The sequence below is a fragment of the Dendrobium catenatum genome, unplaced genomic scaffold (genome assembly GCF_001605985.2).
Source record: "Dendrobium catenatum unplaced genomic scaffold, ASM160598v2 fragScaff_scaffold_114, whole genome shotgun sequence".
NCBI lineage: Eukaryota > Viridiplantae > Streptophyta > Magnoliopsida > Asparagales > Orchidaceae > Dendrobium > Dendrobium catenatum.
In genome coordinates, this window is record NW_021318576.1 from 1,856,482 (window position 1) to 1,871,377 (window position 14,896).

Here is a 14,896-nt window from a genome sequence, read left to right on the forward strand (position 1 = left end):
CGGTAAAAATGGAGTTCGGTTGGGACGTCTGAGGCTCTCCATTCACCTGTTTGCCGCCGAACGGCTGGAGAAGGCCTTACCCATAGAAATTCACATTTTTAACCTATTTAATTCCCCCAAAAATATAAATTGATTTTGTCCTAAGGAAAATAATCACATATTTTTAAGTTTTATCATAAAAAGAAGCAGTCCAATAATATATTTTATATAATGTGTTAATTTTTTCTTCAAAATTATTATAAATATCAAAAACAACTCATAGGCATTTAGCCTAAATGTATTTGACGGGAATATTACATGCAACTCTTGACATCTCTTTTAGCATGAGAGAACAAAAGTAGTTGAAAAAATGGCCATCCTATCAAGGATTAAGGAGCGAAACATATAATGAATTTTTTATAAGATTCATGAAATATTTATATATCATCAAGGGAATTAATACTAATAGTTTAGTTGAGTGTTTAGAATATTAGTTATATTTAGCGGGCAAATCACTTTCAGAATCTATAAAAAGCTCTACTCTTTACATAATGAGGATCATTGGTTTGAGATTCAAGAACGCTTGGAGTCTTGAAAAATCCTAAAGCTCCACCCAAACGCTATAATCAAATCACTGTCATCAGACCATTACTATTGAAACGCCATCTGACTATCACTATCAGACAACCGCCTTATTGCAATCATTGGACCACTACCCGACCACTGCTATTGGACTATAATAATTAGACACTACATGATCGTCATCATTAAACCACTGCCACCACTGGACCACCTCCATTGGACCATTGCCGCTCAGTCTAAGTCGTCAGACTGTCGTTGTCCAACCTCAATTGTCAATTTAACAATGTCTTCATATCACCATCATCGTTCGATCATTTCCTTCATTTGAATACCATTATAAGATCACCATCGACTAATTTCCATCATCAAACGATCATCGTCCGACCACCGCAGTTGGGCCACCATAGCCTAACCTCCAGCATTGAATTGTCGTTTGTTGACTGGCAACATTGGTCCACTGTCACCCAATCAAATCATCAAAATGTTTCTCATCTCTTACTAAGTTTGTGATTTTTTCCACTAACAACTCATAATTTTGTAGGATTATCTTCTTCAATTTGAAGGATGGGTGAATCTTTGTAATAATCTCAACTAATAGAACCATATTTCGGGCTAGGTCAGCGTAGTTTTTTCTCTTCATTGACTTTCTCTTACACTATCTTATTTATATATTTCGTACAAAATGAAGACTCAAAACCGCCCTTATATATAAACTTTCTAGCGTACAAAAATAAATAAGCCCTTCAATAATCATTACATTATTTAATCTCCTCTCCACATTAAACATTCATAATGAAAATCGTAAAAATAGTTGCATGTTAATCATTTCAAATTTGACATATAAAGCCTACTAACTCACACCAATTTCATTTAATATTTTAAAAAAATTTAACTATATTTGAAAGTTCTATTCTTCATTAGTAATAATTATACCATCAATCAAACATTTGGTGGTCTCTAATCAAACCACTGATCCCCTTGGACGTCATTTTCGGGATTATTATGGCTTGACCTTTATTGGGAATTTTTGTGTTTTATATATATATATATATATATAAAATAAATTCAAAGAAGAAGAAGGTCAAGCCATAATAATCCCGAAAATGACGTCCAAGGGGATCAGTGGTTTGATTAGAGACCACCAAATGTTTGATTGATGGTATAATTATTACTAATGAAGAATAGAACTTTCAAATATAGTTAAATTTTTTTAAAATATTAAATGAAATTGGTGTGAGTTAGTAGGCTTTATATGTCAAATTTGAAATGATTAACATGCAACTATTTTTACGATTTTCATTATGAATGTTTAATGTGGAGAGGAGATTAAATAATGTAATGATTATTGAAGGGCTTATTTATTTTTGTACGCTAGAAAGTTTATATATAAGGGCGGTTTTGAGTCTTCATTTTGTACGAAATATATAAATAAGATAGTGTAAGAGAAAGTCAATGAAGAGAAAAAACTACGCTGACCTAGCCCGAAATATGGTTCTATTAGTTGAGATTATTACAAAGATTCACCCATCCTTCAAATTGAAGAAGATAATCCTACAAAATTATGAGTTGTTAGTGGAAAAAATCACAAACTTAGTAAGAGATGAGAAACATTTTGATGATTTGATTGGGTGACAGTGGACCAATGTTGCCAGTCAACAAACGACAATTCAATGCTGGAGGTTAGGCTATGGTGGCCCAACTGCGGTGGTCGGACGATGATCGTTTGATGATGGAAATTAGTCAATGGTGATCTTATAATGGTATTCGAATGAAGGAAATGATCAAACGATGATGGTGATATGAAGACATTGTTAAATTGACAATTGAGGTTGGACAACGACAGTCTGACGACTTAGACTGAGCGGCAATGGTCCAATGGAGGTGGTCCAGTGGTGGCAGTGGTTTAATGATGACGATCATGTAGTGTCTAATTATTATAGTCCAATAGCAGTGGTCGGGTAGTGGTCCAATGATTGCAATAAGGCGGTTGTCTGATAGTGATAGTCAGATGGCGTTTCAATAGTAATGGTCTGATGACAGTGATTTGATTATAGCGTTTGGGTGGAGCTTTAGGATTTTTCAAGACTCCAAGCGTTCTTGAATCTCAAACCAATGATCCTCATTATGTAAAGAGTAGAGCTTTTTATAGATTCTGAAAGTGATTTGCCCGCTAAATATAACTAATATTCTAAACACTCAACTAAACTATTAGTATTAATTCCCTTGATGATATATAAATATTTCATGAATCTTATAAAAAATTCATTATATGTTTCGCTCCTTAATCCTTGATAGGATGGCCATTTTTTCAACTACTTTTGTTCTCTCATGCTAAAAGAGATGTCAAGAGTTGCATGTAATATTCCCGTCAAATACATTTAGGCTAAATGCCTATGAGTTGTTTTTGATATTTATAATAATTTTGAAGAAAAAATTAACACATTATATAAAATATATTATTGGACTGCTTCTTTTTATGATAAAACTTAAAAATATGTGATTATTTTCCTTAGGACAAAATCAATTTATATTTTTGGGGGAATTAAATAGGTTAAAAATGTGAATTTCTATGGGTAAGGCCTTCTCCAGCCGTTCGGCGGCAAACAGGTGAATGGAGAGCCTCAGACGTCCCAACCGAACTCCATTTTTACCGTCATTCAGTCGCTGATGAACAGTGCGACGCCAATATTGGCGTCGCACTGTTCACTTTTACAATTTCTTTCTCTCTACCGAGCTCAGTTTGAGAAAGGCGCAAAAGAAACGACGATGATTTGGGACAAAATGGCTTTCCACTGGAGATGAATCACGACACTTTTTTATTTTACTGCATTTTGCAGTGAAAAATGAGAGTTTCGGTTGGAGATGCCCTAATATATATAACGGCAAACGCCAATGTTCCATTCAACTTATTTATCTCCATGAGTACATACAGATACAGTACTCATCAATCCTCCAATGCCCAGTTTTTTAATGCTTTTTACAACTATTTTTTAGTGTAAAATTTATTTAAACTTGAAATTTTTATACTACAAAACTGTTTCATAATGCAGTAAAAAAACCGTTCCAAACGAAACTTAAGTGTCTTTTTGGAGGCGATTTATTAGGTCCGGTCACCTAACAGAGAAATACATCCAGATTTTTCTCTATCTACAGTAAAACATAGTTACTGTAGTAGCTACATTTTGACTGCTCTTTTACTGTAGGCAGAGAGAAATTCAGATGTATGTCTCTGTTAAGTGACCAGACCTAATAATTTTCCCTTTTTGTGACACCTTTCTAATTATTTTTCTTTTTCAACAGCAATTATAATTTTATTCAACTACTACTTTTTTAAAATTTCTGTGATAAAAAGTTCTCATTCGCAATCAAGATAATTCGATTATTTTTCATACCATAGCTTCACATTTAACTTTATAAAACGCAACAACCTTCACAAAAAATACTTTAAAAAATAATCTAAAATTACTAATTTTTTTCAAGTTGTGTCAAATTTTATCCTTTATGTTGTTATAGATTACTATCACTATTAGATTAGAGTTTTGACTGAATTTGAGTCTTATATATATATATATATATAAGAATGCTAAGGTAATTTGTGATAGAAGCTTGAGTAGAGAGATTAAGAATAGCACTAAGAGAAGCATTGTTATCATGATTCCTAGAATACATAATGAAGCTCTTGGAAGTATTAAATTTGAGCCCAGAAGCCTCGCCAAAATAATGAAGAATATTATTCAAAGCATGGAGATTATCAGTAGTAGCTTTTCCAAAAATAGTAAATCATCAGCATAAAGAAAATGAGTAATACTTATACGTACTCTTGACTCCATTCGTAGGTTCTTCTTCAACCTTAAGCTTACTGGTGAAGTCTTGGTTACCTTGCTTGATTTGTCGTACAATTTGATTAAAATGATTAGTGATCTTGATTATAGTAGGATTTTCTATGATAGATCTTATTTAGTTAACAATTGCTTTATGAAATTAACTAAATGATATCCTCTTATTGATGTTGGTGACGAAAACTTATCCTGACAAAGTGGTTGGGACATGAGAAATTTGGCTATATTCAGCATATTGTTATGGAGGCTTTCCCCTCATTTTGTGCTTCTTATAAATGCATAGGGCATTTGAGTGGTAATTGTCGGCCTATTTCTATCCCGCCTACTGCTTGTCCTAATGCCTCTAAACCGCTTAATGTTAATGCTAATGCTATATATATGGGGGTTAGGATGGGCAATGTTGTTTCTTGAGGTGCCAATGATTTGGTTCAGGCTTTTGGTCTTACTGATTCTGATGTTGGGCAAGATGCTGGTATCTTGGTGGAAGCTGCTAATCCTGTAGCTCTTGTCTCACCCTTGAATAATTTTTTTTATGCTGAGAAGGAAGTTGCTCCTTTAGCTAATGATGTGCCTGTGAATATCGATTGTGCTAATATAGATGATGTTGATGATGTTGACATTGATAGGAATGCCAATAACTGTTGCATGAACCTTAAAGCTAGTCCTACTTGTGCTGATGTTGTGGACGAGTTGGGTGATAGCTCGGTTCCTTTAGCTGTTGGGTGTGTTGGAACTTCAATGGGGTAGGGTAATTTGGATGTTGTGACTTATGGGTTATTTAATTCACCTATTCATACTTCGGTGGATTATGTGGGTAGCGATGAAGTTGAGCTGCCTCTGGTTAATATTCCTATTTCTGTTATTTCCAGTGATGATATGTTAGCTCACTTTGCTAGAGATAATGTGCTGCAGCAAGGTGATTGGTTAGATTATGGAAATTCTTATGTAGAAGGTCAAGATATAAATGAAAATAAATTAGATATAAATGAAAATAAATTTAAGGAGCGAGACAACTTTGACCTTAGTCTCATTCAAAATGTGGATGCTAGTTTCTTTAAAAATAGTGGGAAGCATATAAAACACAAAGCTAAAAAGAAATGATTCTAGACGTTGGATTGGTGCGACAGGTTTTTGTTCTATCGGTTGTGCTGACTTGTTGGTATTTTTGTTGATTTTTTGTTTTGGGAGGTTTTTCTGCTATGATTATGTTGTTTTGTTTATTTCTCGATTTTTGTGAGCTTCATTCAGGTGGTTGATGGGCACTTATTGGTGGTGATTTTATTTATTATGGTGGTATTGCACTAGTATAATGATGAAGCATGTTTCCTGTATGCAACTCGGACGACCATGACTTGATTCGCAACCTAGGTGGACTTTGGTGGATTTTGATTTTTGAGAACATATTAAACTTGTAACTTCTAATGATATCTTCTTTTCCTCCTTGGATGGCCCAAACCTGACAACCAGGTGACGGTTTGAGTCGAGCTGCCTTTGGGTCTATTTTGTTTGGTTGCCCCTGACATGAGTTATATTTTCACTGGTTGTAATCTTGCTATATATGACCAGCTTTTGACCTTGTGGTGTAATATTTCTCTTTTCTAATGGAATTTTTTTTGGTTAAAAAATGGGTAATAATGAAAAATCTTTGCCTTTTAACCCCCTCAATCTACACAATCTTAATGATTTTAGTAATAATAATATTATTATTATTTTAATAATATGCAAATAATAATTTTTTTTAAATACACGAAATGAATAAAACTAATATTATTATTTCTATAAATGTATTTTTGAACATGTAAGCAAATTTACTTGATAACTACACCCATCCAATTTTATTTTATTTAAATAGAAAATATTGTATAATTCGTTTTTCATAAAGTTTAATTAACTAAATTTAAATTACAGGTAAAATCGTGAGAAGGCGCATTTTCATAAAAGACTAAAAGAGACTCATTTTCTTGCCCAGGTTTATTAGGGTGAAAATAACGAATATTTATTAAAAAAACAATTATAAAAAACTATAAGAAATGTTATCAGCATAGTCAGTGAGCTGTAACTGACAGAAGCGCCGGGCTCCGAACCCCAAAGGGATTTCAATAGATTATAATGATTTACCACTTTATTACATTTCAATCAGGAGTTAATCATATTTAGCCGTGTATTGAATTAATTAGCCATCGTTGCTAAATTTTTTTTTAAAGAGCTGATCCGGTATGATTTCTGCATTGATGAAGGTGGGAAGCGGAAGAGGTTTTTCGGTTCATCTGAAGCTCGGAAATTAGATTATATTTCAGCTGTACGGAGATTCTGAAGATAACTGTAGCTCGTGAGCTGAGGGCCTGCTTCGGTTCGTCTTCTTCAAGCTCCCTCCTGTTGGGCCTCTTCTTCTTCTGGGTTCTAAGCTTTCAAAGGCAAGTTTGTTCAGGTGCAATTTTGTTGAGGAACTATTTCTCTGTATTCTTCCTCTGTTTCCCTGTTCTTTCTTTTTAATTTTGGCCTTATGTTTTTAACGTTTTGATTATTTTTTTCTTTCTTTGGGATTTTATCTTCTTAGTTTGCTGAAGTATGGGGGTTTATGGAAGTAGGTTTGGGAAAAGTCTTAGTTTGGAGGGATTAAAGAAAATGTTATGATGTTATTTCAGAGGATCTTAGAAATGGAAATATGCACCAGTCCTTCTTCTTAGCTAAAATATCTCTTTTTTTAGAGAGAATAATTCGAAAGTAGCTAGTTATTCATGGATGGAATAAAGGATTATGTTTGAAGCTTGTTCTTCTTTTTTAGTTTTTTGCATTACTATAGCTTTCTGGTGGTTTGCGTTTTCTGGCTGAGGGCTTTTTGTGTTCATGCATTACAGATGGATTTTGAAAGTTTATTTTGGGATTAATCTTTTCTAACAGGAAACAAGCGAAAATGGAACATTGTAATTTTAGTCTTTATTTTTTTTTTCCATTCAATGCTTTAGTTTAATCGATGAAAATAAGTGAGAAAATAATCAAAATGAGATAAAAATGTTTTTTTTTAGATAAAAATGTATGGATAGTCATAATTAATATTTTAGTAATTTACTTTTTTTTCTTATTTCTGAAAGCAAAAAATGTCTTTCTAGCTTTTTAATTTGCTTACTGGAATTTGTTTAGTCATTCTGAATGTTTAAAAATGAAGAGAAAAAAATTTTGCTAGATGATCATGATTTAGGCCAACGCATGTTATCATATGATTAAATGGACAATGTACTTAACAGATGTGGCTTCAGCCATGTCTGATAAAAGTTCTTCAGTTTTTTTTTAGAGAAAAGGTGTATCCAGTGCATGAGCTTTTCACCACTGTGGGGTTTAGAAGAGGATATGTATGTGGCCAAACCCCTAGATTTGTAGGGAGTATGCTTTAGTGGATAAAACTTGTAACATATGTATATTAATGGAGGAAACCTTACCACTCTCCTAAGTCCTCTTATCATATCTTTAGTGTATTCATAATTGCTACTAATGAGCTATTTAACCTAAAATCTATGGTGAAGTTACTATTTAGCACTGTTGATAGATATGTCGAGGGTCCAAGGGGATAGAGCCCCCTGGTGGGATTCGACCTTAATTTTGATTTATTATTTCTTTTTGTATTTGATTCATCATTCTCTAACAATAACAACTCTACACAATATATTTAATTATACTGGGGGCAATTGTCTAAAGACCATAGTATTTTAAAACTTTCAGAGGGGGGCAATTGCCTAAAAACCCTTATAATAAAGACTAAAAAATAGATTGAGGGAGACAAATAACCTAAATAATCATATAATGAAAAAAAATAAATTTTTTAGGGGTCGGGATCAAAGGGGTTCCGCCCCTACTCTAGTCACATTATATAAGCTATTGTTCCCTTTCACTCAACCCATCCCATGCTAGGTCGAGTCTCATTGTTTTATCTATCTTGGTGCAACATCCTAGAATGTTACCCATCCTATGAATGTTGTATTACGAGCATGCTTAATTGTGGGTTCTCAATAAAACTCTTCCCATTACATCAAAAGGTGTATTCCATATTTGAGCCTAACCCTTTACTTATGATGTGGGATTCATTATATTCTCAAGCCTCTCTCTCTCTCCTCTTTTGCAAGCCATTGGCACTTACCTGGTCAAATTTGACACAATATGCATGGAATAAATGGCTAAATTTTTGAGTATTGAAATGCATCCTTAATGTTTTAAATTACAAGCTTTAAATATTTTGTGGGTTTGTGAAATTTATTATGTGTAGAATATGTAAGACTTTAGTTGGAACAAGAACTAACTGATCACGCTCGAGGTATCTTTTTTCCGAGGAAAAAAAAAAGATCATAAGCAAAGAGGGAGCTTACAAACAATATATGTTATAAGCTTCAGTTTCTATATCTTCTATTCTCTGGGTAAATTTGATGTTGATGTCGGTGGCCGTAGCCATTAAATTGCTTGTCCTAAGCTTCCTTTCAATCCTTCATAAGTTAACTGCTTGCTCGGGCTTTGACATAAATCATGAATCTTGATGCCAAACTTTGTAGTTTCAATCCTTTTTTTTTCAGTGAATAACTAACTCGGAGACTAAAAAGACTTGGTTAGAAAATATTAGAAATGATATTTCTTTATTAGATTTAAATGAGAATTTGACTTTTAACAGGACACAATGGCGAAAAAGGATTCATGTAGCCGACCCCACGTAATGGGACAAAGGCTTGATGTTGTTGTTGTTGTTGAATAACTAACAAGAAGCCTAGATTGACAAGGGCATATTGTTTGAATTTAAAAATATGAAAAGTATAGGTGCTTCATGACTAGAATCAGGCAATTAGACTTTTTTAAGTGTCTTGTTAAGTATCTGAATTGCTAATTATTATGATCTCAGTGGTTATGAATCTAGTATGATTGCAAACTACAACTTCAGCATTGACCAAACCAACCTTGAAAATTTATATTGATTGCAGAGAATCACTTGAATTTCATCTGGCCATGTTTACTTCAAATTGCTATTCTTTTCAATATTTCCCTAATCATTTTCTATTTTTCTGTTATTTCACCTTGTTGCTAATGTATTTTTTAAGCGAATCCAAAGAGGAAATCTCTATTCAGTTGGAAAATTCATTAAATTTATGGCTGAATAAATGGTTTTCTGGTTCTTACAGCTTTCAGTTTCTTGGGGGTTTTCAGTTTTCAGTTTCTTGGGTGTTTGGCAGCCAGATGCTGCTTGGAATATGGAAAAGAGGCATTGTACTACTTTCTTTCCTACTCGCACATGCTTTAGGTACTTAAATCTATCTTATTTTTTGAAGTATTATTTTATTTATTTTATATTGAAGGATTTCCATACAAACTTCTCCTTTGCAAGAGCAAATTCTCCATGATTTATACTTTCTAGTTCAGATCCAAATATATCCATTGAATGTTATATTCCTTTACTTGTCTTGGCATGCAATATGAATCCTTTTATCACAATTCAAACCACTTAAATTTTACTTGTAACTACTTTATGATATTCTTTGATTTCATACTGTGTATACTGTGTATTTGTAACTTCGCTTTGCAGTTACTTCCTGAATAACTCATTTGGCTCTCTCTCAACAGGTTCATTTGTTGGTATTAATATTGGCACAGACATATCCAATTTGCCTTCTGCATCCACTATAGTTTCCATTCTTCAAGCTCAAAAAATCAAGCATGTTCGGCTATTTGAGGCAGACCATCAGTTACTGACTGCCCTTGCAAATACTGGAATAGAGGTTATGGTTGGTGTTCCAAATGACCAGTTGCTACAAATAGGGGAATCAAGATCAGCAGCTGCAGATTGGATTAACAAAAATATTGCAGCCTATCTTCCTGGAACTAACATCACCTATATTGCTGTAGGAAATGAAGTCCTCACCTCTATTCCAAATGCTGCTGTTGTTCTTGTTCCTGCCATGCAATTTATCCATTCTGCTCTTCTAGCTGCGAACCTCGATTTTCAGATTCATGTCTCGAGCCCACATTCTGTAAATGTGATTCCCCAATCCTTTCCCCCTTCAACTGCCACATTTAATTCAACACTGAATTCCATAATGTATCAGTATCTCCAGTTCTTGAAGAACACAGGGTCCTCTTTTATGTTGAATGCTCAGCCATACTATAGCTATACCAAAGCGAACGGCATCTACCCCATCGAATATGCGCTTTTCCGTTCGCTAAATCCGGACAATCAGATTTTGGATCCCAACACACTTTTTAGCTACACAAACATGTTTGACACAATGGTTGATGCTGTGTACTTCGCCATACAAGCACTCAATTTCTCAGGCATTCCTATTATAGTGACGCAGTCGGGTTGGCCGTCGAGTGGTGGGGACAATGAAACGGATGCCAATGTTGACAATGCTTTGGCTTACAATACTAATCTCATACACCATGTGCTAAATAATTCTGGTACCCCAAGTCAACCAAAAATGCCAATTAACACTTACATTTATGAGTTGTTCAATGAAGATCTTAGAGCTGGGCCTCTTTCTGAGAAGAATTGGGGAGTATTCTTTCCAAATGGAACGGCTGTATATTCTCTAAATTTTGAAAGTGTGGTTGATGATGGCACAATCTCATCTGGGTTGTCTGGTGTTTTCTGTGTGGCTAAGTCGAGTGCGAACTCGCAAAATTTGAAGCAAGGACTCGATTGGGCTTGTGGACCTGGTGGGGCTAACTGCAGTTCAATCCAGCCTGGGCAGCCATGTTATGAATCTGATGATCTTTCTGCAGTTGCTTCCTATGCTTACAATGATTATTACCATAGAACTCAGGCAAGTGGTGGAACATGCAACTTCGACAACACGGCCGTGATAACGACAAATGATCCCAGTAAGTTTTCTGTTTTTCTCCTACATCTAATTTGCCATTTTTGGTAAATCTTTCTGCATAAGTTCCGTCAAGCTAGCTTGCCATGATTCTTAAAATCAAATTGATTTTGAAGCTACTTTAGTACTTGCTATTATCTGAGATTGGATGAGATGGCATTGATAGTGTCCTTGAGGGCAGATTATTACATGGGGTGTCCGGACTGTTCAGAGGCTAATCCGGATACGCCATGTCACCCGGATCCGATGGGGTCTGGGTGACGTGGCGCATCCGGATTCGCCTCCAGACGAATCCGGATGCCGCACGTAATAATTTGGCATCCTTTAGAGGCTTGCTTAGTGTTGCTCCTTTGCAGTTTGGTTATCCGAGTGAGTTTCAGGCACTCCTCAAGTGTAAAATAGATGCCTCATGGTGAAAGTTGCAACTGCTACTTGAACATACTAGATTAAAAACATCTAGTAAAGGGAATCCTCCTTGTTAGGTCATAGACTCATAGTTTAGTGAAGACAGATTTTGGCTTAACATTTTATTCTACATTCTTTATTTTTTAACAGATTTTGGTATGTTTGTTGTTAGTTCCTGCTCTCAAGGTGTACTAAGTAACTTCTGTTAGATTGGAATGGGCAAAATTTTTCCTGGGAAAACAGTGAGTTCTGAAGATTTATATTTTAAAAATAAAAAAGTTACCTAACTAATTTGATCATAATTTGTAAAATGCAATGTGATGGATAAGCTTTATGTTAGACCGGTCCCTACTGGACCGGCCCAACTCCAACCAGCCCCTTCAAAGAGGCAGGTTCTTTGCTACAGGAGAAGGGGCGGCGGCATATATATATATATATATATATATATATAGAGAGAGAGAGAGAGAGAGAGAGAGATTGGGACCCCCAGCTATTCAAATTCAAACTAATTGGAGGCAAAGGAGGGGGCGGCAAGGGCAAGGGCAAGGGAGTAATTTGGATTTAATAATTAATTGTATACCTTAAGTATGGGAGGGGAGATTAGGGATAGGGTTATGCTTTGATTTGTTTGGGGTTCTCTTGACGTTTCTTTAGAGTCTTGGGCTCTAGACTCATCGTCTAGAGACTGGGAGAGAACGATCCTCCTCTCGAACTGACGATCAATTGTATCTTGCTTTGTATTTGCTTTTGCTTTGAATCTACTATTACAAATCTATCATTTTGAATTGATTTTGTTGAGAATATCGCCTTATTTCCGCTGTTTTTATCAATTATTGCTAGATTTACTTACAAACTCAAGTATTTCCTCTTGGATTACTTAATAACTCAAGTATTTCCTATCACTTTAGCTATGAAAACTAAGCAGAAAATCACATTTAAGATGTCTGGTATATTTATTCCTTTACTAACCACGTCTCAATCTTGCTACAGGCCATGGCTTATGCATATTTGCAGGAAGGTAAGCCAGAGAGAAAAACTTAAGCCTTTTTTTCTTTTCATCACCAACATAATTAATCCATATTTATTCTAAATTCTTTGTTCAGCTCAACTACAAACTCTTCGGCGAGCAAAGGACCAGCATCTGACTCAAGCCCTAGTGTTGGTGTTGAAAGACTTCAAGCATTTTCATCTGGATATCTCGTCCTGGTGCTCTTGCTATTGTTCTTCTGCTGGTAATCCCTTACCATAGCGTTTGGCTAAGCTTTTGCTTATATGGGATTCTTGTTCAGATTGTAGCATTTTTTAGCTGTAACTCATTTTGCATCTAATGTTGCATGTTGACATGTACCATTCATCAATTAATGTTCTTCAATATATTTTTTATAATTTTTGTTGATTTTAAAAAGATAAATGGTTGAATATCACAAGAGTTTATTTGATGCGTATCAGAGCCAAAAGATATGTCAAAGATATATTGATATTATTGACATTGTATATGTGATAGAAGGCTGATAACAACCAATTGGCTGTCACTGCCATTGCTTTAGGGGGAATTGATCCCACTACCTGATTTGCTAGATATCCGCCCTTGGCGTGCTGCTATCAACTCAATCTTAGCCACGGGTGCAAACGAGTCGAGTCGAGTTCGGCTGTCAAATATCGAGCTTGAGCTCGAACTTGAATCGAGCCCAAAAGTCAAGCTCGAACTTGACTCGACAAGGGAAAAAAGAGCTCGTCAAGCTGCTCGAGCAGCAGTTCGAGCTTAGCCTGTACGTTGTGTGAACGTTCGTCGCCATTGTCTTTGCAGTTGCCATCGTCCGTGTCGTCGCCAGCATTTGCGTCATCTTTGCCAGCTTCAGTCGTCGTCGTTGCCTTCATCCACTCAAGCCAGCCCCCGTCCGTCGCAAGCTTCTGTCCGTTGCCGTCGTCCATTGTTTTTTCCGCCCGCGATTTCATTTTCCTGCTTACAAATGCGTTCCGCGAGTTGCTCGACAAGCTCGCGAGTTCGAGTGGAGGGCTATTCGAGCTCGAAATCGTATTCTAGCTCGACTTGCAAGTTTGATAATCTCAACTCGTCGAGTCTGTTACCGAGTCGAGCTCGAGCCAGCTTGACTCGGTTGCACCCCTAATCTCACCCATTTCTATCAAATCATCCATGTACATAATTCTATTATAGTTATCTATCATACATTAGTATGTTATTAATTTGGGTGCCACTATATCGTATATATACAAAAATGTCAAATTAGTTCACAAACTATTTGGGTATGATCAATTTAATCACGATGATTTGATTCAGTCTTTCAGCTATATAAAATTGATTCAAAATGATTATGAATATTATAATTGTGATATACAAATTTAATTCAAATAATTCAAAAAAAAAAAAAGATCAATTTTCCTAATTGCGAGATTAAAATTGAAGGTGATACTTCGAAATTAAATTGATCATATATGAATAGTTAGAAAATTATTTACCTTTTATATATATAAAAAAAAAAAAAACAAATCAGACCAAAAATTTTATCAATCCACCAACAAGATCATACTTTATCAATCCTTCACTAACAATTCAAAGATGCATTAAAATCTAAGAATCTTTTCTCATTGAAATGTTAGTAAATGGTTAGGTAAAACAGTACAACTATGCAAATCCAAGCTTTTTCTATTTCTGTCAACTTGGACACAATCTCTAGAAAGTTGTAGTTCTTTACTGAAGTAGAGATTTTGTTGATTGGAAATAATTTCTACAATCTGATTTATAAGCAACCACTGTCATGTACTTTTTATTTAAAATTTTTTACTAAAAAAGTCATTTTAAAAAGCAGTACGAAAGCTGTCACAAACGGAACTTAAGTCAAACTCACACACACATCAGATATATAAGGTTCGAACTTAAGATCTCTAGATTCATAGCTAAAGCTCTTAATTTACAGATCAAGATGAGCTGCGTACTGTCATGCATAGTTAGGAGTAAAAAAAAAAATTAAAGATTGAGCAAATTGATTTTTTAAGGATATACGAGTAATGTGCCTATCCGTTAAATTGATCATGAATACAAAAACAACAATAATATTAAGAGTTTATTTCACTATTTTAGTATTTTGAGGTCGATTATATGAATCATTTGTCTTGATTGTGCTCTGTTAATACTTAAATTTTCATTTAAATCTAATAAAAAATTATTTTCAATGTTAAACTAATTATGAATAAGGAAAATAATAATGGTTTTTTTGCTTTCAA

The 14,896-nt window shown here is 34.8% G+C and overlaps 1 protein-coding gene across 8 annotated transcripts; it reads left to right on the forward strand.

Moving 5' to 3' along the window:
* Window positions 1–6,432: 6,432 nt before the first annotated feature.
* On the forward strand, window positions 6,433–13,811 carry LOC110102174 (glucan endo-1,3-beta-glucosidase 4). Of its 8 annotated transcripts, none has more exons than XM_020830375.2 (6): window positions 6,433–6,828; window positions 9,557–9,675; window positions 9,993–11,252; window positions 12,644–12,671; window positions 12,757–12,885; window positions 13,461–13,811. In XM_020830375.2, exons 2-6 carry the CDS (start codon window positions 9,612–9,614, stop codon window positions 13,780–13,782), a joined length of 1,803 nt encoding a protein of 600 aa, XP_020686034.1. In that variant the 5' UTR covers window positions 6,433–6,828; window positions 9,557–9,611; the 3' UTR covers window positions 13,783–13,811. The 8 variants fall into 8 exon arrangements, with proteins under 8 accessions (XP_020686034.1, XP_028553473.1, XP_020686035.1 ...); XM_028697640.1 differs by having other exon boundaries at window positions 9,996–11,252; window positions 13,461–13,808; XM_020830376.2 differs by having other exon boundaries at window positions 6,433–6,814; window positions 9,996–11,252; window positions 13,461–13,806.
* Window positions 13,812–14,896: the final 1,085 nt, after the last annotated feature.

What these genes read in the sequence shown, in the direction of transcription:
- LOC110102174 (XM_020830375.2), top strand. Translation starts at nt 9,612, where the DNA reads ATGCTGCTTGGAATATGGAAAAGAGGCATTGTACTACTTTCTTTCCTA. An exon ending in GATAACGACAAATGATCCCA is followed by an intron (nt 11,253 to 12,643) that starts GTAAGTTTTCTG and finishes ATCTTGCTACAG; the next exon opens with GCCATGGCTTATGCATATTT. An exon ending in TTATGCATATTTGCAGGAAG is followed by an intron (nt 12,672 to 12,756) that starts GTAAGCCAGAGA and finishes TTCTTTGTTCAG; the next exon opens with CTCAACTACAAACTCTTCGG.